Source organism: Corythoichthys intestinalis, chromosome 7 (assembly GCF_030265065.1).
Source record: "Corythoichthys intestinalis isolate RoL2023-P3 chromosome 7, ASM3026506v1, whole genome shotgun sequence".
NCBI lineage: Eukaryota > Metazoa > Chordata > Actinopteri > Syngnathiformes > Syngnathidae > Corythoichthys > Corythoichthys intestinalis.
Genome location: NC_080401.1, coordinates 26,612,599 through 26,635,046, shown reverse-complemented (window position 1 = coordinate 26,635,046; position 22,448 = coordinate 26,612,599). Strand labels below are relative to the sequence as shown.

Sequence of the window (22,448 nt, the reverse complement as noted above, 5' to 3'; positions counted from 1 at the left end):
GTGTTGCTTCTCTCCCAAGGAGTGGCCGTTCAGCGCAGAATACTCAGATGTAAAAAAGAACCCTAGTTTCTGCTAAAGGCTTACAGAAATCCCTGGCAGTCCACACATCAACTATATGTAAAACTATGACCAAGAATGGTGTTCATGGGAGGACTCCACAAATTGAATACTAGCATATTGTATTTGTCCTTCTTGGAATTGGACCTAAACACAACACATCAGTGTGTTCGTGAGTGCTCGCTACATTAAGAGCAGCTACAGATAGACAATGTTAAGCACATGGAAAAGTGCCATTTTACTTTTTTAAACACTGTCAAAAGTGTCACAGATGAGTCAGTGTATGATTTGTTTTTATGTCCTATTTTAAGTGTTATTTCCATTTTTTTTTTTTTTACATGCAAAGGTGTCAAGACTGGGTACACCACTCCCAAGTATAAAATTCGTGTGTTAAAGAGCTTGGCCTATCAAGTTGGTCATGAGCAGGATTTCTAGGTCAGTTGTGGCAGTGTCGTCCAGTTACACAAGTATCATTCAGTCATGCAGCTGTAGTCCAGTTATTTTGCTTAGCTAATCCCCACCGCAAAGACAATCAGGAAACACCATTTGTCTCATTAGTTCAGGTAATCCCATCTTCAAAGATAATCGGGGAACATTTTAGCATGGCAGTCTGCTCAGACCTGACCTAGTTTTGTAAACTACGTATTGGGAAGCGACCTTTGTTCTTTGCCACTTCAGATTCCCATTTTCTTTCAACAAAAATGAAACATGAGAAAAAATTAATTGGATTTATTTATTAAGAAATATTACAAATGTGAGAATTTTCTTCATTCATAACACTCCTTCCAGAAAACTCAGCTTGACACTTTTGAGTAACGGCATCCACATCTTCAGTTAATCACAAAAACTAATGCTTAGTTAGCAGAAACTTGGCTGTGCATGTGACATGAGCACAGAAAACTTAAAACTGGCACTGGTTGATGACCTAAGCTGTCTGCTACTTTTTTGAGAAATTTGCAGTGTATAAAAATATAAAAAGGCAATTATTTAAGATTAGAAACACAAACCAGATTGTTTAAAAATCGTGCTAGATGTTAAATCATAAGGCTTCATATCCACCTTGTGTGAGCAAAATATCATCCCAAGCACAAAAAAAAATAAAAAAAATTACACTTGCATTTTGAGTAGTTGACCCATCTGAAACCCCTCCAGTTTCAAGTCAGAAAAAGAAAAAGCACTAGGTATGTAATAAATGTTGGCATATGATAAACAATATGTACAGCACGTAGAACAAATGTACGCAATATGAGAAGGCTTCATTTGTGTTGCTTTGGGCAACAAGCCCCGGCCTGCCCCTCCTAATATAAGCCAGTCTTCACTGAAGACCCCTCATCCAGGACCCACCCCCCTACCCTCCCGCCCATACATCCATTCACACAGTCACACACAGGATATCACGAAACACGATTATGTCACTAAGCCTGTTAGTTTGGGGAAAAAGGTGCAGCACTGCATCACTCAGAAAATGGGGAAAGGGCCTTGATGCAGTCGCTCCACTCATCCGCCTCCGGGTTGTACACCTCCATTGTGTTCAAGAACTCGTTCCCGTCGAAGCCGCCCACAGCAAAGATGGTGTCGCCCAGCGTGACCACGCCCGCGTTGCTGCGGGATGTGGTCATGCTGCCAAGCATCCTCCACTCGTTTCGAGCCGGGTCGTACACCTCCACGCAGCGGAGCGCGTGGGAGCCGTCGAAGCCGCCGACCACAAAGAGTTTGCCTGAGAGGGATTAAGTGTGGATTTGATATTGACAAACTATACATTGAAGAACCGCACGTGAGCTTACCGGCACAGGCGGCCACGCCGGCCCCTCTACGAGCCACGTTCATAGGGGCTATCAGGCTCCAGGTGTTGTTCTCAGGATTGTAGCGTTCCACTGCGTTCAGACAGTTCCAGGACTCGGCCCCTCCAATCACATACATGAAACCCTCCAACTCGCACACTGCGGCCTGGTGGCGCCCTTAAGACAAAACGCAACAAGTCTTTTAGCCTGGACTACCGGTCAAGACCACCAGGAATGGAGCGGAAAGTCAAATAACACATACTGATGTTGAGAGGGGCGCAGCCGGACCAGGTTTTGGCAACTGGGTCAAACGCATCACAGTTCTTCAGTCCCTTCTGCCCGTAGGGGTCTGATCCTCCCACAACGTACAGTTTGTTGTTCAAGGAGCAGACGCCTTCAAAAAGAGTACGTGTCAGCCGACGGTCGAGGAGATTCCTACAAAGGAATCGGCGCGGGCCATGCCTACCTGCATTGCAGCGATTGGTCCTGAGCTCGGGCACCTGAGCCCACTCGTCAGCGAGCGGATCGTACATCTCTCCACAGCTCAGCTCATCAGAATGTCCATTTGATCCTCCGATAACGTAGAGATTTCCCTGCCGGGTCAGATTTCCTTGAGCAACACTGATCACTTTTGTCATGATAATTGTCATTTCTAATTGTTTTTTCTATTTATACTAATAGTGAAATACCATCAGCACAGCCATTTGGAAACGAGCCCTAGGAGTTCGCATGGGCGCAATGAAGGTCCAACGGTCTTCTTTGGGGTCGTAACACTCGACAGTCCTCAGACATTCCTCTCGGTTGTAGCCGCCTGAAAATGGTCCAACAGACATTTAATGTGTTGAAAGAACTCCATCATGACACATTAACATTTCTGATAAGGCTACTCTACCAAGAATGTGAAAGAATAATGCCAACCACGAGACGTGCCGATTGCCGGTTTCAAGGTATACAGTGGTATGAAAACCTCAAGTTTTCAAAACAGCAAACATTTTCCGTCACACCTTCCCTAAGGTATTAGCTATTTTTATGTCCCAAAAAATGCATGGAGAAATCCCTCACTTACAGCTGTAATGCTCAACCCTCCCCCAACGGTTGTTGCTCAGTGTCAGTGAGTCAGCTGTGCTACATGATGACTGGCCGAGGCTTAACAGAGGAGGACCAACCGACATGTAAAACGTGTTTGCGGAAGGTGGCTGCCGAGGGGGCAATACCTCCAATATGATTTCGCATATATACAAAATTAAAGGTTAATAAACACTAGAGCTGGGAATCTTTGGGGACCTAACGATTCGATTACGATTACGATTCAGAGGCTCCGATTCGATTATAAAACGATTATTGATGCACACCCCTCCTTTTTTTCCTCCTCTTTTTTTAAAAAAAAATGTTTTGTACATGAGTTCTAAAATTGTTCAAAAATACTCTCAGGCTAAACCACACTACTATTTCAGTATCAAGTTAACATATAGCAGTAAACAAATATACAAAAATAACATTAAATAAAAAACTCCAGTCCCCATTCTGTATCAGCAGCTTTAAACTACATTCAATTAATTTAATGTTGTGAATCAACCGTTAAATTTGTTAAAATTGCTCCCGTTATTCCATAATTTCCCTCTTGTCTACTTTCGACATGTGAAAGTTTTAAAACTATTTTAAAGATAGATTCAAGTCAATATTTTACCGATTTAGGAGTATTTTAGATAAAAAGTTAATTAGGTTTGCTTGGAAGGTTCGCTACAACAGCCTTGCAGGGAAGTGTACTGCTTTAAGATGGCGGCCGTTTATAACGCTCGCATCTAGCTTTTTGTAGATGTGCTGCTAACACTACCAAATCTATATTGCATCTAGTCCTATATAAATGATATCCACTGTAACGTTGTAATGGATGTACTTTGTACAGCTTTTCGGCAGCAGTCAGGTATGTTGTTGTGTTTTTTTGTCTCGTTGCATGAGTTGAGCTAGAGCCGTGAGTTGAGCATTGGCATTACCCGAGGGGCCGGGTAATGGGAAGCATGATGTTTAGCTACTCTCGCTCCGTTCCGTCCCGAAGACAGCGCGGCGCGCTGAGTGTTGTGTACTTCCGCTTAACTTCCATATTTCAATAATCGGAATTTGGATGTTTGTGAATCGTTCTCGAATCGTCCACGGCCGAGTCGCGAATAATCTAAGAATCGGAAATTTTGCACACCTCTAATAAACACTGTCATGAACGTTTCCCACCAGATACGAGAGTTAAATCCAGCATGTTTAGTGTGTCTAGCGGTGGTAAAACACGGGGTTTTTTCTCTCTGGCAACTGTTAGTGTTGAGAAAGTGTGTGTATAATGTAAACATGATACGAGTCATATACACACATGCTTTTTATGAAAATTCAATGATTTTGTTCTGATGGTAATAACGTTGAGCTGTGCGTTTAGGCTCACTTAAAGGACTGCATTTATTTTAATTTTATTTAGAATGTATATATTTTTTATTAAACATTGTACTTGTGTTCCAATTTTCTAATGTTCTGAAAAAAAAAAAATCCTGTTCATATTTTTTTAAACCCAGATCTCAAAGTACACATTTTAGAGCTGTAATTCCAATACCGTGATACCATGAACGCAATATTTTGGCTTAAGGTTATACCATCAGAATATCATATCGGCACATGCCTACAACTACATTGTCAGTATCCCAGCACGGTTAAACATTAAGTATTTACTCTGGATTCTATCTACAATAGATTCCAAAAGGGTTACAAATTGTCAAAAAAAAAAAAAAAAAAAACTGCAAAATTTCGACATTTTATTCAGAATTGAACTAGATGGTAATTTTAAGGGGAAAATGTTTAATTGCATGGTGTTAACAAATCTGAAAAAAAAAGTTGACAGTCCGCGTACGTGGGAACGGAGAGTTCATAACTATTCTTGTCTAATACAGGCCTCTGTTTTTGCAACTTCCTCTTAATAATGACACACCAAATGTTCTCAATAGGTGAAAGATCTGGACTTCAAGTTGGCCATTTCAATCCCCGGATCCTTCCTTTACCTAATTAACGCTGCGTGTGTTCTGGCATTATCATTTTGAAAATACAAGGTCTCTAAAAAAAGATAACATCTGGATAGTATTCCTGTTTGCGGTGCAGTGTCATCTAAACTTTAAAAGTTTGTGGCATCTAGGAGAGTTGAATTAATTGAAAATGTATTGTTTTCCTGCTGATTGTGTATAATCAACAAGTCGGTGTTGTCCTTGTAGTTGCTACAATTGTGCTCGCCTGTCGATGTTCATTTGAAATTGTTGGAAAATCTTAAAACTTTTACAGACGAAAAACTTATTGACCAAAATTAGACAAAATTTGCCTAGTTTTTGTTAAAATATGACTAAGTATTTTAGTCCTAAAAAAATAAAAGGGCTGCCAAAAACACTGATCCCACTTTATTTTTAAGATTTGTTGACATGAAATTTAAAAAATTTCTTAGTTTTAACATCTGACCTGTCATTAATTTTTTTTATTTTGAATAATATAATTTTAGCACTCCCACATCTTTTCTGGAGAGCATCACAACTTTTTGGGAATCTGGTTTGCATGACTTGTAGCTTGATGATGACTGACACATTAAAACTTGCATACATATTCAGGAGATTGTTATAAACCCGCTCAACTGGTTTCATTGGGATAGGTTTCCATTTCCTGCACGTGTTATATCGCGTGATGTTGACTTGAAAAGACTTAGCCAGTACCAAATATTTGTGACTAAAGGACTTTGGATTGTAGTTGCAATTGATTTTCCAGCCTCTTACTGCTACCTGTCGTAATTTTTTATTTAAAGATTTGTTGACATCATGGAATATAATAACACATTTCCCCCCTTAAAACAGGTCCCCAAACTAGCCGCAGTGGGTGCAGGATTTCTTTCCAACAAAACAGGACGACACCTTTGCATCAATCTGGTGTCTTACAAGCGTAATCGATTGTAGTCAGGTGCTGCTTGTATTAGCAGAAACGTCATTGGTTGAACTGTCTGTGCTTGATTGGTAGGGACAAAAACCAGGACCCACAGTGGCCCTCGAGGACCAGTTTGGTCACCCCTGCCTTAAAATGATGCTTTTCAACATTTGACCTCATGTCATCTATATTTAATTTTTGAATAAAACATCTATATTTGGCACTTCCACATCTTTGCATGTTTTTAGTCTGTATAGCGTCCCAACCTTTGGGGAATCCGGTTTGTGTTTACTGGCACATTAGAACTTGCATACATATTCAGGTGACAAAATTATCATAAACCCACTCAACTAGTTTAATTGGGATTGGTTCCCATTTCCTGCACATGTTATCTGTTAAATTCAACCAAATATTTGTGACTAAAGGACTTTGCATTGCAATGTTTGGCAAAGAGCAGTGAAGGGGAAATACACTTACAAAGTTACTAGCTCAGGTATGCCCATAATTGACTAGCTGGCTCAAGCAGAAGTTGCTTTCATTTTTAGACACGACAATTAATTCACATGTTTACCGCCACTAACTTTCCATTCACGAATAGCGGTTTTTGTTTTTTGTCAGACAAACTCATTTGAAAGATCCTTTTTGTACCAACCTGCTGCGATGAGCCTGGAGTTGAGCGCTGCAGTTCCCAGTCCGGAGCGAGCATAACGCATGGGGGACAGCGGCTGCTCTTCCAGCTCCTCGGGTTGAGCCTCAAAGCTCAGACTCTTCAGCAGGCAAGGAGTTGCAGAGGGGGAGGTCTGGGGGCTACTGCGGCCGTGCAAGAAGATCACACACAACACTCCATCCAGCACAGCCAGACACAGGTAAGTGTTGTCTGAGGGAAACATGTTGTTAGAGACAACAACGGTAGCAAGGCGCACACTACACTTTCAAGACTTACTTGCAGTCTTCTCAGAGGCGATATACTTCCACTCTCTCCTGGTAGTTTGTTTGGGGGCGTTTGCTGCTTGGTTAGAGGGTGAAAGGCTTCCCGAGGAACTGCAGCTCATCTGTCTCTTGGTGCTCTCTCGTACCGGCTTCCTCTGCAAGAGCATAGCGCAGCTACAGAAGCCAAGCCTGCTCCACACACACTCGCCAACAGATGGCCGACTCCGGCCAGACTAGCCTACACTATTTTGGACCCACATAACCACACCTGACTCAACATCAGATCAACAGAGCTATAGTGCAGTAGTCAAAACCTCAATTGAAAATACACATGTAACATGCCAACCATCAGAATTAGCAAACAAACAGGGATTAAGTCCAGCCACACAAGTTGCTACATAGTTGGCAAATAAAAATTTGAACCAGGTGCAGGCTGTCTGGTGGTATTTGCATGGCCTTGTTAAAGCTAAACTAAACACTGCATCAGATCAAATGTGGTAGAGAACGCATCGCAGTAAATCTGGCCATGCTTGTCGAGTACCTGCACAAACTGAAGGTGGTCCTCCTCGCCACCAAACACCTCAGTGTGCCCCTCAATCCCCAGCCCTCCATCCACCAGCTTGTGATCAGGTGAGTAGTACAGCATTTGCACCTGGAAGACAAACAGGAACAACACACCCATGTGGCTGTCTCCATGGTAACACAGTACATCCCATCATAGTGGGGATTATAAGAGGAAAGCAGCGAGGGACAAAGTCCTTGAAATCAAGCTCCTTGGATGAGCAATTTCCTTGAAAGACACACACTGCATCCTCGGCACAAAGGCGTCGCCCTTAAGAAGGTACTGAGAATCTGGAAAAGGATCTCTTCCTAAAATGCATCTAAAAACAAAGAGGGTTCGAGTGAAGAATGAGGTGCTCCAGTCAGCAAGATCTTCTGTGAAGAATGAAGCACAGGAGGGAGTTGCATGTGTCCTTCATTTTCCAGTCTGCTGCTTGGAAACTGCTCCTTCAGCTGAAAAGACCACTTTTTGTGATAGCAGCCACAACAGGCAGTCAAACACACACGGCAAAAAAAAAAAAACCAAAAAAAAGGGTGGCTTAACGGTTTGCCATCATTATCAATTGTGTCGCAGTTACAAATAGAGGTGGAAATTTTGGGGCACCTCACGATTCGATTTCGATTCAGAGGCTACGATTAAATTATAAATCAATTATTGATGCGCACCCCCCTTCCCACCAAGCTATTACCCTATTTTTCGGACTAAGTAGCACCAGCCAAAAAATGTGCAATGAAGAGGAAAAAAAACATAAGTCGCACCGGAGTATAAGTCGTATTTGGGGGGTAAATTTACTTGATAAAATCCATTCAACAGAGAACATGCTGAGTAAGTGTACAGCATGAAGCATGAACAACGAAATGCGAACATGGCCGGTAGGTTAACCTACAGTGGGGAGAACAAGTGTTTGACACACTGCCAATGGGTTTTCCCATTGACTGTGTATCAAATACTTGTTCTCCCCACTGTAACTTAGCTATTAAGAGTTATTCAGATAACTATAGCATAGCATAAAGAACATGCTAACAAGTTTACCAAACCATAAGTGTCACTCCAAAACACCAAAATAACGTGAAATGATATAATAATGTGTTAATAATTTCACACATAAATCGCACCAGAGTATAAGTCGCACCCCCAGCCAAACTATGAAAAAAAACGACTTATAGTTGGAAAATACGGTAGCTGCTTTTAATGTTTCGTACATTAGTTACAAAAATAGTACAAAAATCCTCTCAGCCTTAAACTTTCAGTATCAAGTTAACAGTTCAAAACACTAAATAAAATACTCTTAAATACAATTAATTTAATGCCGTGAATGAACTGTTAAAGTTGTTAAAATTGCTCCCGTTATTCCACAATTTCCCTTCTGTCTACTTTGCAAGTCAAGTTTTGTCGATTTAGATTAAAAAATTAGGTTTGCTCGGAAGGTTCGCTACTACAGAGCCTTCCTGAGAAGTCTGCTTTTAGATGGCAGATATTTACTAACGCCGGCGAGGGTCATTTCGCATCTAGTTCTCTGTATGTGTGGTAACGCCGCAGAGTGTCATTTCACATGTAGATCTATATACATGTGATATCTACTGGAGCATTATGTGTGCGTAGTTTCTAGCAACTGGGCGTTGCTTGTAGCGGCTGTCTGCGTTTTTTTTATCTAGCGGGATGAGTTGTGGATGTTTACTCTCTGTCCGTTCCTCATTGAGTCCCAAACACCGCGCTGTGTTTTAGTTCCGCTTTACTTAGCATATTTAAATAATTGGTATAAGGATGTTTCAGAATCGTTCTCGAATCTTCAGCGGCCGAATCGCGAATAATCTAAGAATTGGAAATTTCACACACCTTTAGTTACAAATATGTTGATATTCTGTGAAAAGCTGTGTTTTGCCAAGTCTAGCAAAAATAGTGTTTTTTTTAGGGAGAAAAAAATGTTTTTATCAGACTAATGTTCTGTCACCAAACGGGAGTTGTCTTTTTTTGTGCCATCCTGTATTTTGGGAGTGGCATTAAAACAAATGTATTGGTCCCTTGAGAGTGAGACTGCATGTGTGCAATAGTTATGGACAGATGGTTGCACAGTGTTGCGTGGCTGCAAAGAGCGGCTGCTAAGAGGCAGTAGCGCTCCCTTCTCCTTTCTCTGACTCATTACCCTGGTGGATCAGCCCCGGCTCCTCAGTCTGGTCCTTTGCTGCTGCAAATAAACCTACAGGAGAGATAAATCAATGGGGAGGAGTGCCTGTTAGTTCCGGAGCAAAAAACGTGCACCTGTTCAGATATTCAAGTGACAGTAAAACAGATGAATCAAGGTTCAAACCTTCAAGAATCTTTTCTCTGCGTTTCGCAGCAGAAGAGCACTGTAATACTTAGACGGGGGTGATAAGAAAATCAACCACAACCCAAAAGGAGAAGAATCCAAAGAAAAAGAACAAAAAAACCAAGAGCAAATAGGGGCTCTTTTGGTCTCACCTCTAATTTGTGGCATGGTTCAGGAATACAGTTTCGTACTGCAAAAACCTCAACAAATCAGAGGGAAAGAGCAATCCTGACATAGCATGACAACAGCATGCTGACGCTATTTGAGCCCCCTTAAAGACTTGGTAATGTCAAAAACAGGAGGAGTCGGGGAAGGGGTGGGGTGACGATAGCTGAAAGTTTTAAAAGGCACACTCTGTACTGACCTCCTCCATGAGTTGTTCCAGTTGCTCTCCATTCTCCCAAATGCTGCGCTGCACCCAGTTTAGCACCTTAGAGTAAAGCTTGCCATTGCTGGGCAGAGTCAGGTTGTCTTCTAGCATTACTTCTAACTGTAACAAACACGGTAAAGGTCGAATTCAGTATACGACAAGAGAAAAGACATCCAACATCGATTACAATTGTAAAAGAAAAACATTTTAAATGAATGCATAAAATTGCACCATGGTTTCCCCTACATAAAAAAAGATTGTGGCGCACTGCCATGCCTTGCAAATGAGATTGTATCTTTAAATCTTAAATTAAAAAGAAAAATAATAATATACAATTTGTATATTTCAACATCTAAATTCACGTCCTAACAAAGCATTTGTTCATTGCTGATGTCACTGGTTGTAATTTCAGATGAGTACTTAGGAAAGATTACGTTGTCAACGGAAGAGGGCCCGTTAACCGAAGGACTATTATTGTTGTGGTAATGTAGTACGTATTGGGCCAAATAAAGGCTAATTATTACGTAGGTGCATTGTAGCTGTAATCAGCTACACATTTTACCTAAATGTACCGTAGCTGAGAGCTAAGAAGAGGCATTAGTATAAATCCTTCTAGTGATTATAATTTGATGTAGATGAGGCCAGATATTAAAGATTTCCTTATTTGTTAAACCGATTCCAAAACACAAGACACTTTCAATATTGTTGATTTTAACAGAGCCGGCAAAGCGCAATCGTCAATGTAGACCGTCACGTTCCGAAACATTTCATTAGCCAATATTTCAAATATTGTTCTTGGGATAAAAAAAATAATCCAAAAAAATCTCATTTGTCATATGAAAAGCAATTTCGCCACAGCAAGACTGATGCAGCACACCACCACAGCTTAAAAAAATCCTAGGGGACACCCTGCGTACACTTAACCATTTTAAAGTCAGTTCATTACTATGTAAGCTACAAAAAAAGTAGAACACCTGCCAAAGCTAATTGCTTCATTGCCACATTTTAAGTCACCTGCCCTAAATCTATTCTCAGAGCGCTTCGCCTTTAGAAGTTGGTTATCTTGTTAAAAGTCAAAACGATATACGGTAATTACAAAGCTTATCCAGTGTTAGTCCAAGTAAGACTCGGCTGCTGACAAGTCATGCACTAATGCAGCAGCACAAGTGGACAAGAGGCGTCGTAAATAGATATCAGTCATTGAGGATCTATATTTGACCTCGCCTGCACATGCTGAAGTCGACCAAACAAATCCCTCGTATGGTGCTGCAGCCTCTTACAATGATCACTTATGCCATAATCAGAAACAATTGAAGGAGCAGGCATGTTTAGAAATAGGGCTGTGATTAATTACGGAGTCACAGAATTGAAAATTTGGCTGAAATAGAATGTGAAGCTGAAAACCAAAATTAATCATTAAAAATATTTCTGGGATTAAGGTCACTGCTCTGCTTTATCACACCATCATCTGTTCCTCCGCTCATCACAAACATGAGCTGCAGCACTAATAAGGCTATACTTTATTCCCACACCCAAGGAATGCTCTTTATAGCAAGTCAATAGGGCTCCAAGTAGACCTCAGTGAAATGTGTGCAGACTAAGTTTTCATTGTTTTTACTCTCTTGAGTTCCCATCTTATTTGCTTGGAAGACAGAGTGTCATAATAGCTGAATCACATGTGCTTATCTCTTTAGTTAGCTGCTAAAAAGGGGAAGGAACAGGAGATCCAATGGTGGGAAGTGAATGTCACAGGGCGCTCGTAATCTATGCAGTATTGAGCCAAGACTCTTTTGCGAGAGAACGTAAAACGTTCTGTTCCACTGCAAATAGCTGCGCCGAGCCAACACACCATCATTTATCGGAAGCTATTTGCTTGCACCGAAGCAACTTCCGAAATATTCAGCCACCGAATTTTTAGTTATGATGGTAACAAGTGGCTTTCAGTCATAATATTTTAATAGTGATCATTCTTTTCCTAAGTAAAATATGATCTTTGCAAATTAGAAGGGTGCTTTCATGGAGGACTACAGAAAATATTTACCAACCAGAGGCTAAAATTCTAAGGGTTAGGACAGTTTTATGTAATATTTTTAATCGGGGAAAAATAAATGACTATAAATGTGTTCGCTAATCGATTAGTTATTAATTATTGTAACTGTAAAATACTGTACCTTGAGGCGGGGAAGTTTGAGGAAGTCATCCTGTTCAGACACCTCCAGTAGGTGGTCTTGAATGTAGGCATCCACTTTGGCCAAAACTCTGGCATCTCCCATTGAGCTGGCAAAGTTCCGAAAAGAAATGACGTTCTGGAAATCCATCTTAGACAGCAGGTAGTCGCCACAAATCTGAGAAATTGCACATTTGAAATTAAAGCACGAGTTGTCGCTCATTTAGTATGGTTAATGTTCTGTATAGGTCATCTCAGAGTATTGAAAGAAATCAAACCTGCTTGACTCGCTCCATCTTGAACCTTTTGGCGGCAGAGTAAACATCCTTAACCAGGTCCTTATCTGCCTTAAGCCTGGAATACAGAAATAAAAATGGTAGACAAAGTAAACCTTTCCATTACTATGCTATTATTCTCATGAGGAATTCTTAAGGGGAAAATTTTGAGAAAGCTACATACTGGGCAGTGTAGGCATAGTTTAGCAAGATCTCCACAGCCTCTGGGTCCAGGTCCTCAAAAGTGACATGAGAGACTCCGTGAGGTTCAATGTCACTATTGAAGATCTCAAACAGGTAGGGACTGCAGCAAGCCAGCACAGCACGATGGGCCATCAACTCATGGCCACATACCTGTCATAAAGGTGCACAAATATTCAAGAGACTGACTGAGCAGTACGTGTACATAGCAGTAAAATTCAGGGTAATCTAAGTCTACCACTACTTAGCGTTCATGCTTCTAAGATGAGTGACTCAGTACTGCACTGACCCATGTGTAATGTTGGCGTAAGTTTAAAGTGAGATCATACCTGCAGTCTAACATCGCAGAACTGACCACTCTTCCTCAGAGCATTCATTTTGGCCACAGTGGAATCTAGGAAACTCTCATCCTCAAAGATCAGATAACCATTCGGAATCATTTTGTCTTAATTTGGTTGGTCTGCCTGATGAAAAGTCAAAAATAACGTGATGAATGACTGGTTCTTTAAAAATAAGTGAACATTAGTGTCATCTTTAATCCGACATTTTAAAAGCTGCCGTATATCGCCAACGAAAGGATTATGTGTCTGTATTTATTCATTAAAATCCTTCAAATGCATTAGTCATGCTCTTACCTAATGGAAAATAAGTCAAATCCAGGGAAGTGCCACTGCAAGAGTAGAACAGGAATGGAAGGTATTCAAACAGGCAAAGGAGACAAGAGATTCAAGGAAACTCCAGTCTTCTTCACCCAAGGAGTGGGATGAGAAAGTTGTCAAAAGAAATGCTAGTTGACAACACAGGTGGCAGCAGGAGGGAGAGGGAGGGCTTCCACCCCAGCAAACTATCAGGCTTGAAGCGACTGTAATCAAGTCCTCGTGATCCCGTTGGCTATAGAGTTGTACTTATTCCGTGTTGGTCATGCATTATAACCTAGAGAAAAGGGAAAAACATTTTCAACTGTATGTCTGCACTCAAGTAAGAACTCTAAATTTCCTCTCAAAGAATTCTCAACACCAGATGGTGTTGTTCTTGATTCACAAACAAAAGCCTGACTTATCTTCATATTCACACCTGCTGGCTATATCAGACCAAGCAAATGGGTTTCAAACAGTCTATGTTATCAACTCAACCCTGTGGTCTAACAAGAATGAAGAAACTACTTCGAGACAAATTCCTTTGGATGTTCCACCCTATAGGAACACTACACCAAACTATAAAAAGAGCAGCCTCGCAAGAAACATTTTGTCCATCGGTTCATACACATGCAGAGTTGCGCAATTAGCGCATACACATTTCAAGTGTCATTTATTTTACAAATAAATTCCAAGAGATTCCATGCATTAATATTTTTAAAAAAGGAAATGTCCACATTTGTAACAACTATTACTCAAAAGCAAAATGACATGAACGAAATGACGGGCTATCGCAGCTAGCTCATAATCAAAATAGAGACCACACCTCAAGTGGCTTTTGAAAATAGACTTCGACATACAACACTTTATGGTTATGAACAGTGTTAATTTTACTAGTTTGCACAGGGTGTAAGAAATAGCCAAGTGGCACATGGCACTAGGTTGGATCATACTTTCTGCATACAAGTGATAGGTGGCTAAAAGTGTTTCAATATAGTTAAAGACTAGGTATGGTACACTTTGGCATGTGCCATTAGAATAATTTTGGTTGACTGCAATTTCTCATGTTTTACATTCACCCCCAAAACTGCTCTACAAACCCTGATTTTCTTCACTCGCATATAATCTGGCCTTTTATTTCATTATCCGAAAATTAAAAGTTATCAGTATATTGATTTTCCAAAGTACTTGTGTTCAGACATAAGATGTATCGTAAAAAGCAGTTCTATTAATTCCATTTCCACTAGTGGCAGTCTAGTAAAAAGCTGGTCCAATACAGAAAGAAGCTGGCACCCCGCTTGCCAGCATGACCAGATTTGGAGGTACTATCGCAAAAAGCAATTACGGAAATAAATAACTCTCTCAAACTTTAGTTGAAAAATATTGTAGTCCACCTATTGAAGGAATGCTTTCCCTGTTCCACAAGAAAGCCACTACTTTTCTCATTTGAAGTGAAACCGAGCAGCCGTAAAAAGCGCTCCAATAATTTTGTCTGGAACACGAATACTGTAGTTCATGAGCTACGGTTCCTCCCAAACTGCTATAATATTGGCTGATTATCACAAAGCTCAGGAAACCAAGCACATATTTCAGGGCCTACTTTCCTTACATTACCTGTGCCAGTAGGTCCACCAAAAGAGCACGAGCTCTCCTTTTGGATGCGCCTTTCTGACGCAAGAGCATTGATTGCGTCGCTATAGGACATGTTTCTATTTGTGAACATCTTTTTCTGCAAACTTACTCTTGCCATGCTGCCTAAATACCCAACAACGCTCTTTTGCGTGGGCACTGCCCTTTGACCCAACAGAAATGGTTGTGCTAAAGCACAGGTGTCAAACAGATTCCAGAAAGGGCCAACTGGGTGCTGGATTTTGTTCCAACCGATACAACGCAGAGTTTAACCAATGAACTTCCTGCTGAAACAAGCAGCACCTGACAAAGTTTAACTGATTACACATGTAAAAGATCTAATGGGTGAAAAGGTGTCCTGTTCATTGGTTGGAAAGCAAACCTGCACCCACTTGAACCTTTCTGGAATCGGTTTGACACCTGTGTGCTAAAGAGTAGAGCATTGTTCATTTGTTACAAAGATTAACTGAGTGGAAAGAGTAAAATGGCGACATACCGGTTTTATATATAAATTTGTAGCATTTGACACTACGTCTCCAATCAAATTAGAGCTGAAACGATATCAAATAATTCGAGTAACTCGATTTTAAAAATTGATCGAGGCATTTTCTCCACCTCGAGGAATCGATTAATTTTGCCAGCTCTAAGCATGTCTTGCCTGGACCACTTTTAATGCGGTACAACACGCCGACGTCACGTGCGTATAGGAAGGGAGAAGCGGCGAACATATTTGATTTGAACCACGCATGAATATAGATGTTAACGACGAAGAAGCCAACGACAGTTAAGAGAACGGCACAAAGAAAAAGCAGAAAATGTCATGAGTGTGGGAGCATTTCAAGTAGAGCTGTCCCGACTAGTCGACATAGTCGACGTCATCGATGACGTAAATCCGTCGACGAGCACAACATCCCGTCGACGGTTAATGAAGGGTTAAAAAAATATATGCGTGGAAAGTTCAGAATGTCGGATGCTCTGTATGCAAGCGGGGAAAGCGGCACAAAGCCAAAAAAAGCGCACCAGAGTGTCCAAAACATTGACTTATTTCAAAGAAACAAAGGAGGGTACACACTTCTGTCCTGTCTCTTCAATGCCAAGCTTGGCTGCACGTCGGCCGTGAATAAACACCTCAAGTGCCGTCACCCAGTTTGTAATTTTTTTTTTTTTTTTTCATTTTTTGTACACCAGAGGGTGCTGTCGCCTTACTAAATAATGATGTTTCATTGACAATGGGCCTATAAGTGCTATTAGTATTGTTCTTAATGCTAACTGAAAGGTTTATTTCATGTTATGGTTTATTTTCTGGTATAGAAAATTATATAAGGTTAAAAGGTTATAAATATATACAGTATATACAATGATTTCACTCAAGGGAGAGATTGTCAATATAAGGTAATAATTTAAGGTGAAGGCTATTTATATAGGCAATTCATTGATATATAAATAAGGTTTAAAAGGAAAAAGGTGAAAAGTTTTTGTTAATTTCTAATTGTGTTGTTTTATTTGTGTGCACCGTAGCTCTTGTGTGTTTACATCAAGGATGGAATAAAAGTTGTAAACCATCAGTTTAAGAGACCATCTTTCCAATCGGGATGCTACACTAGTTAATTCTATCAGCATATGAACTCATTGTTTGTGATTTATTATTGTTATTTATGTGTTTATTTGTACTGTAATAAGTAATTTAAGTGTTCCAATATGTTTTTTTGTGAATTGATAAGCGTCAACAAAAATGTCATTGCTAAATTAGTAAAAAAAAAAAGTTTAATTATTAGATTAGTCGACTAATCGTAAAAATAGTCGGCTGACTAATCGGGAGAAAATTAGTCGTTTGGGACAGCCCTAATTTCAAGTTGGAGACCAATGCAAACACCGTTTCATGTATTCACTGTAAGACAGCGCATGCATAACACTTCCGCACCCAAGACTGGACCCCGGGAGCAATGATGAAAGCATCACGTTCTCCAAGAGCGAAGGAGCGATACTCCTAAAAAGATTATTAGTGCTACGTTAATTTTAACATTACTGTACCTTGCTAACATAATCTTAGCCCTGCGGAGGGCTAGTTTTCCATTATTTACAACTGTCGATGCGTGGCTACCGTGTCATTCATTAAGGTTTTATTTTTAATCTAACTAAAAACACAGCACTGTACAGTGATGAGGGTGTAAAATAAAAACATAATAAAGCTGTCAATTTTAGCTCTGTAGTCATTCATGGACAAAAACACTAAGTGGCACTGGTGCCTAAAGTGCTAAAAAAATGTTTTATCCGATTACTCGATTAGGCGATGGAATTTTTAGTAGAATACTCAATTGCTAAAATATTCCATGGCTGCAGCTAAATCAAATTCAATCTGGCAGTCTAAAGCTACAATAAGTCCACATGTCCAATTACATTCCAATAACGCTCTGAATTTTTAGAATCGTCCTTAGTGTCACAGGACTCCTCCAAGTATCTGAATGAATCTCATAATATTGGAACTCAAATACAAGCTTTTTCAAAAGCCCCCAAGATACTGGTAAACATTGACACAATACGACAAATTTCCATAAATTTACATGTACCCATGTTTTGTGGTTTTTGTTTTTTAGCAAAAATATGCATACTATTCACATGGTATCATGTAAATGCTGCCAGGATGCATGGTAAAAGCCATAGCACTAAAACAGTAAATTGAACATTTAAATCAGCTCTTTTTTTTTTTTTTTTTTGGTGCAGTTATGTAGATTACTTATGAAAATCCATCCACATTTCTCAAAAACCACAATATGCAGTTTACTGAATGTAGGAAAAACAGCCCGACAAAAAAAAAAATGCATGAAGGACACAGTGTACTCGCACGTTTATTGTAACACTAGTCAACAAGAGAAGAGGAAATACGATTGGGGGGGGGGGGGGGGGGGGGGTTGGCATACTTGCTAAAAGGAATAAAAATAAGTGTCAACATTATCACAACTGCACTTTCTGTAATCCTTTAGTAGAGCATTGGCACTGTGAGCTATAATTTTCCAGGTTTGTGTGTGGACGGTGGGAACACTGACCTACTTTTTGTCTGATTATGCAACTACTCTGAATGGTCCTAGCTGCACTCCCGTCTGCTGACTTCCCCCTCATCCTTCTACCCCGCAAGTAGCACCACAATGTACTGCTGGCAAAGACCCACCCACAGCTCCTTAGTCAGGGTTGTACCGAATTGGCACTGAAGGTAGGGGGAAGAAAAGCAACAACCTTGACCTTGTGTAAACTGCAAACAACCTTGTGCATGTTTAAATGAAGTAGGAATGTCTTTTGGTTTTTATTAATACAGTACACTGAGGGGCATTTGTTGTCTTCTTGGGAATTGGGAAAAGATTATGCCTACTGTAACAATATTTAACGATATTGGGAAACAATGGCCCCAAAAGGTCAGTGTTTGGCTCAAAGACAATTTACTTGAGGAATGTGAGTCAGTGTAGCTTCACGAGGCGTGTGCTTGACTACCAGAGAATAAAGGGAGAATGGAAAGAAGGTGGGAGTGAAGCAGAGCAGAACTCAATGTTTCCATGTGACTAGTCCAGAATAGAAGTGCACGTCTACATTGAGCATCAATATATTAGAGCGCCCTCGAATGGAGAGAATAGTCAACTGCAAGAAATGGCACATAATTCTAATGGAAATGTACTACGTCAGTGGTTCTTAACCTTGCTAAATGTACCGAACCCCACAAGTTTCACATTTGGATTCACCGAACCCTTCGACTTGGATAATAGTTTTTTTTTTTTTTTTTTTTTTTTCCCCCCAAAAACCAAATTTCAGCTTGCAAACTAATAATTTAGCAAATTCCCGTTCAAAATTCTTCTAATTTTGACAGCATGTTTTATAAACAGGTCAAAATTTGAGACCACACTCCCCATTAGTCTGTTGTACTCCCTCATACCAAGTGTGAGTCAATCTTCCACTGAGCAAACTAGTACTTCCTCCCATCAGATTGAGGACTAGCTGTTAAAACACATGGATTAAGGATGTATATTAGGAGTAAACTAGTTGCTCTAATTTGTGGAGCCTTCGCCGAACCCTTTAGAATTACTCACCGAACCCCTGTAACAAGTATTTGATACATTGCCAACGGGTTTTCCCATTGGCAGTGTATCAAATACTTGTTCTCCCCACAGTATATCAATTTAATCCTTCATTGGGCACTCATTTAACTCATTGGCTGCCATTGACAGAACTTGACATCCAATGCATTTTGGCTGGCAAGGCGCGAGCCCTCCCAGTCAAAAGCCATTAGTAGTGGATTACAGAAAGTGCCATTAATTTTTGCAATATTTTTAAATTGTTGAAAAAATATAGGTATGGCAAAACAAAAATAAATCAGGTTGGGAGTAAAAAAAATTAAATGAAATAAAACCTGTATTGGGACACCTCTTACACAAAATGTGAAGATTGTGGCCCAGGCCTACATGACCCAAAATTCAATTTGCATGTATGCGTATGCCAGGTCTTTCTAGGTTTTTTTTTTTTTTTTTAATTACAAACTACTCGAGTAATGCAAATATAGGCCTTTAAAAATAAATAAATAAAATAAATACAAAACGACGGCAAAAAGATTTATGTGGGGGTGGAGCCTACTTATAATTATACATAGGTCACTTTACATTTAAAATTGGTTAAGAACATTTTTTCTCTCTCGCGTTTTTCTTTTTTGTTTTCCTAAAAAACTAATAAAATAAACTAGGTTATTTGACAATTAAGAGCAATAGAATGGTTGATATGGCCATCAATTTCCGTAAAGGATTACAAGCACAGCAGGACGGATTTACGGCACGAGAGGAAGTCTACTCGACAATCCTTGGCGAGTACAATATCAAAAATATTTCTTGAATTAGACAATCAGCATTGTCTTTTGGATGGTACAATGAGGCGTTAATAGTGAAACAAAAAAGTGACGTTTTTTAATGAGACGGACGATCAGCGACATGTTTTAGCCATAATGTCCTTCGCGGGTCTGCCGCCCCCTCCTCCTCTTTCTCTGCTCGAGGAATGTACAGGGGCCCTAACGCTTGGCCCTGTGCCATTCACACATACGTACATCCAGCCCGCCATTTGAGACCGGTTAAGGCGCTACCGCTTAAATGAACGACGCCCACAACGTACAATATGAATAGCGTACAAAGAACCGCTGAGCAGTCCTCGTTAGCTTTCCGGTTCAAACCTGCTGCTGAGCTACGATGGCAGCCACGAGACTCGCGCGCTAGCTAACAGTCCGCTTTAGAGGCGTAAAAGGACGAATTAGTTTACCCTTTGTCCATTCTCGACGCCAGAAAAATCGCGACGTTTATCAAATGGGCGACATTGTCGACGAGAGCAGAAAAATGCCGGCCTTTTCCAGCAGTCTCCACCTGGTCGAGGTCAAGACAGCCATTTCCATCCATTCTAAGGTGGCTAGACATCGCCGCATAGTAAACGACACTCACGTCATTGTCCATTTTAAACCATTCTTGTCACATTTAACAACAAAGCCAGTATAATATACCGAAAAATTTCCCGTTTAGCTTACCTGAGGGGTTTGACAGCAGATGATATTAGACATATTTAATTAGAATTGAAGAGTTGGTCGGTTGTGGGTGAATGCGGTAGGCAAGGCGGCTTCAGAAGCTGCTTGTCCGGGCTGCTTGCTGGGTGTCTCTTCGTCTTACTTTTACCAGTGGCGGAAAGACCACTCCACATCCACTCACTCCCTCTGGTTCGACTGCCAGCAAGGCGCGCTCCCGACTAAACTACGTGCTAGGCACGCCGCCTTTTACGTCACAAAGAGGCGTGCTTATTCCGCACCACCCCAAGCTCTGAAGTGATGCAATTTATAATGTGTGACAAAACAAGATAGTCGGTAACGGAAAGGGACACGTGTTCTCTATGTAAGAGTGTAAGATAACTTTCCCGAATGGTACACGTCAAAGTAGCTATTACTGAACAATACAAACGCAGTCGATGATGAGAATACTATTTCAGTATTGCATTTCAATTGGCACAATTTTAACTTGTATCCAGGGGGGAAAGTGGGTCAGAACGGTCCGGAACGCAGTTCCGCTAAGAGATTCGGCACCGGAACGGTGGCTTGATCCCAAAATTATAACAGATTTTCATTCAAAATTGTATTTTAAAGTAACATACATGAACAAAATAAGTACAAATGACTTACATTATGCACAGTGAAATGGAATATCTTTTGAAGATAACACAAACTTTTACTTTTATATACATTATATATGATTAGGAAATAAGTAGCCTAACATAGGTAAATGAACAAAAATAAGTCCAAAGTGCACATAAACAATACTGCCAAATGTACCACATTTGAGACAAGCATTTCTGGACCTTGTTGAATTAAAAAAAAAAAAAAAAGTTTAAAACTTTATTGTGTTCAATCTTACTTTAGTTTTATTTGTTTTACCATGATAACTGCATGTAATGTGTAATATATCATTTATGATACAAATTGGAGAACATATATATATATATATATATATATATATATATATATATATATATATATATATATATATATATATATATATATATATATATATATATATAATTATATATAATTTTTTAAAAACAATGTTCAAATGTTATTATTTCGTTTAAGGACCACATAAAGCTTTCAAATTGAAAAAAATCAGAATTTGCTGTTCATTATTTCTGGGGTCAGGCATTATTAACATGATGTTCTGAACCTACCCATCAGAGAAAATAAGTCTCTTCAACTCTTTGCTTTGATCCTCTGATCAATTTTCTGTTGCATGTCCATTCAACAAGCTTTTCTTTTTTTCTTTTTTGTTGTCCCAGAAAACGTGCATTTGAACCAATCAGCGTTAACTACATGCTGATTACATGTTAGTATGTCAGCCACTTGAACGGATAACGAGTCCAGGCCAGGGAGGGTGATTAACTGAGCGTATGCGCACATCGACGCGACTCGTCAGACTCATATATCTGCTGCAGCTGTGAAGCTCGGTGCTGTCCGTGGAATAAATAATAATAAATATCGGTAGAAACGGATGAAGCTACACAAGCACGTTATTATGTTTGTTTTTAACACTTGTGTATGTAAATCTGACGTTGGTGGATTGTTTTCCTCATGGAGATGCCTGTGTGGCAGCCAGGCAGGTTGTTTTTAGCATTACTTTAAAATACAATTTTGAATGAAAATCAGTTTCTCATGTAGGCCTTGTTACAGTAAGTAATACAGTAGCCTAATGCATGTTCAAAACCTGTCTTTTTTTTTTTTTTTTTGCATTTCTATGGTTTGAGGAGGTTTGCAGTACAGTTCCAATCAGTCATACAACAACACTCAACAGCTGGTTAACAGAATTTGCTAACGAAAAAATTAAATCTATCAGGCTACGTTCAAACTACAGGTCTTAATGCACGAATCCAATTTTTTCGTGTTTTTCCGACTCAAGTGAGGCATTAACATGACGGTCTGAACGTGACAAGTCCAATGGAACTGGACCATTTCAAATCCGATCTGGGTCACTTTCGTATGTGGTTCAAATCCGATCTGGGCCACATTTTTCCCAGACTGTCGCGGCGGTCTGTACTGTCCAGTCTCTCA

General features: G+C 40.0%; 1 protein-coding gene across 1 annotated transcript; it reads right to left on the bottom strand.

Moving 5' to 3' along the window:
* Window positions 1–771: 771 nt before the first annotated feature.
* Window positions 772–20,614, bottom strand: ivns1abpa (influenza virus NS1A binding protein a). Its single transcript, XM_057841017.1, has 15 exons — window positions 20,391–20,614; window positions 13,220–13,517; window positions 12,914–13,048; window positions 12,568–12,737; window positions 12,387–12,462; window positions 12,113–12,286; window positions 9,936–10,061; window positions 7,243–7,353; window positions 6,715–6,856; window positions 6,424–6,648; window positions 2,528–2,649; window positions 2,305–2,431; window positions 2,101–2,232; window positions 1,842–2,015; window positions 772–1,774 (listed from the first exon to the last, which is right to left on the bottom strand). Exons 3-15 carry the CDS (start codon window positions 13,022–13,024, stop codon window positions 1,512–1,514), a joined length of 1,953 nt encoding a protein of 650 aa, XP_057697000.1. The 5' UTR covers window positions 13,025–13,048; window positions 13,220–13,517; window positions 20,391–20,614; the 3' UTR covers window positions 772–1,511.
* Window positions 20,615–22,448: the final 1,834 nt, after the last annotated feature.

What these genes read in the sequence shown, in the direction of transcription:
- ivns1abpa (XM_057841017.1), bottom strand. Translation starts at nt 13,024, where the DNA reads ATGATTCCGAATGGTTATCTGATCTTTGAGGATGAGAGTTTCCTAGAT. An exon ending in TCTGCGATGTTAGACTGCAG is followed by an intron (nt 12,738 to 12,913) that starts GTATGATCTCAC and finishes CCTTTATGACAG; the next exon opens with GTATGTGGCCATGAGTTGAT. An exon ending in ACCACCTTCAGTTTGTGCAG is followed by an intron (nt 6,857 to 7,242) that starts GTACTCGACAAG and finishes ATGCTCTTGCAG; the next exon opens with AGGAAGCCGGTACGAGAGAG.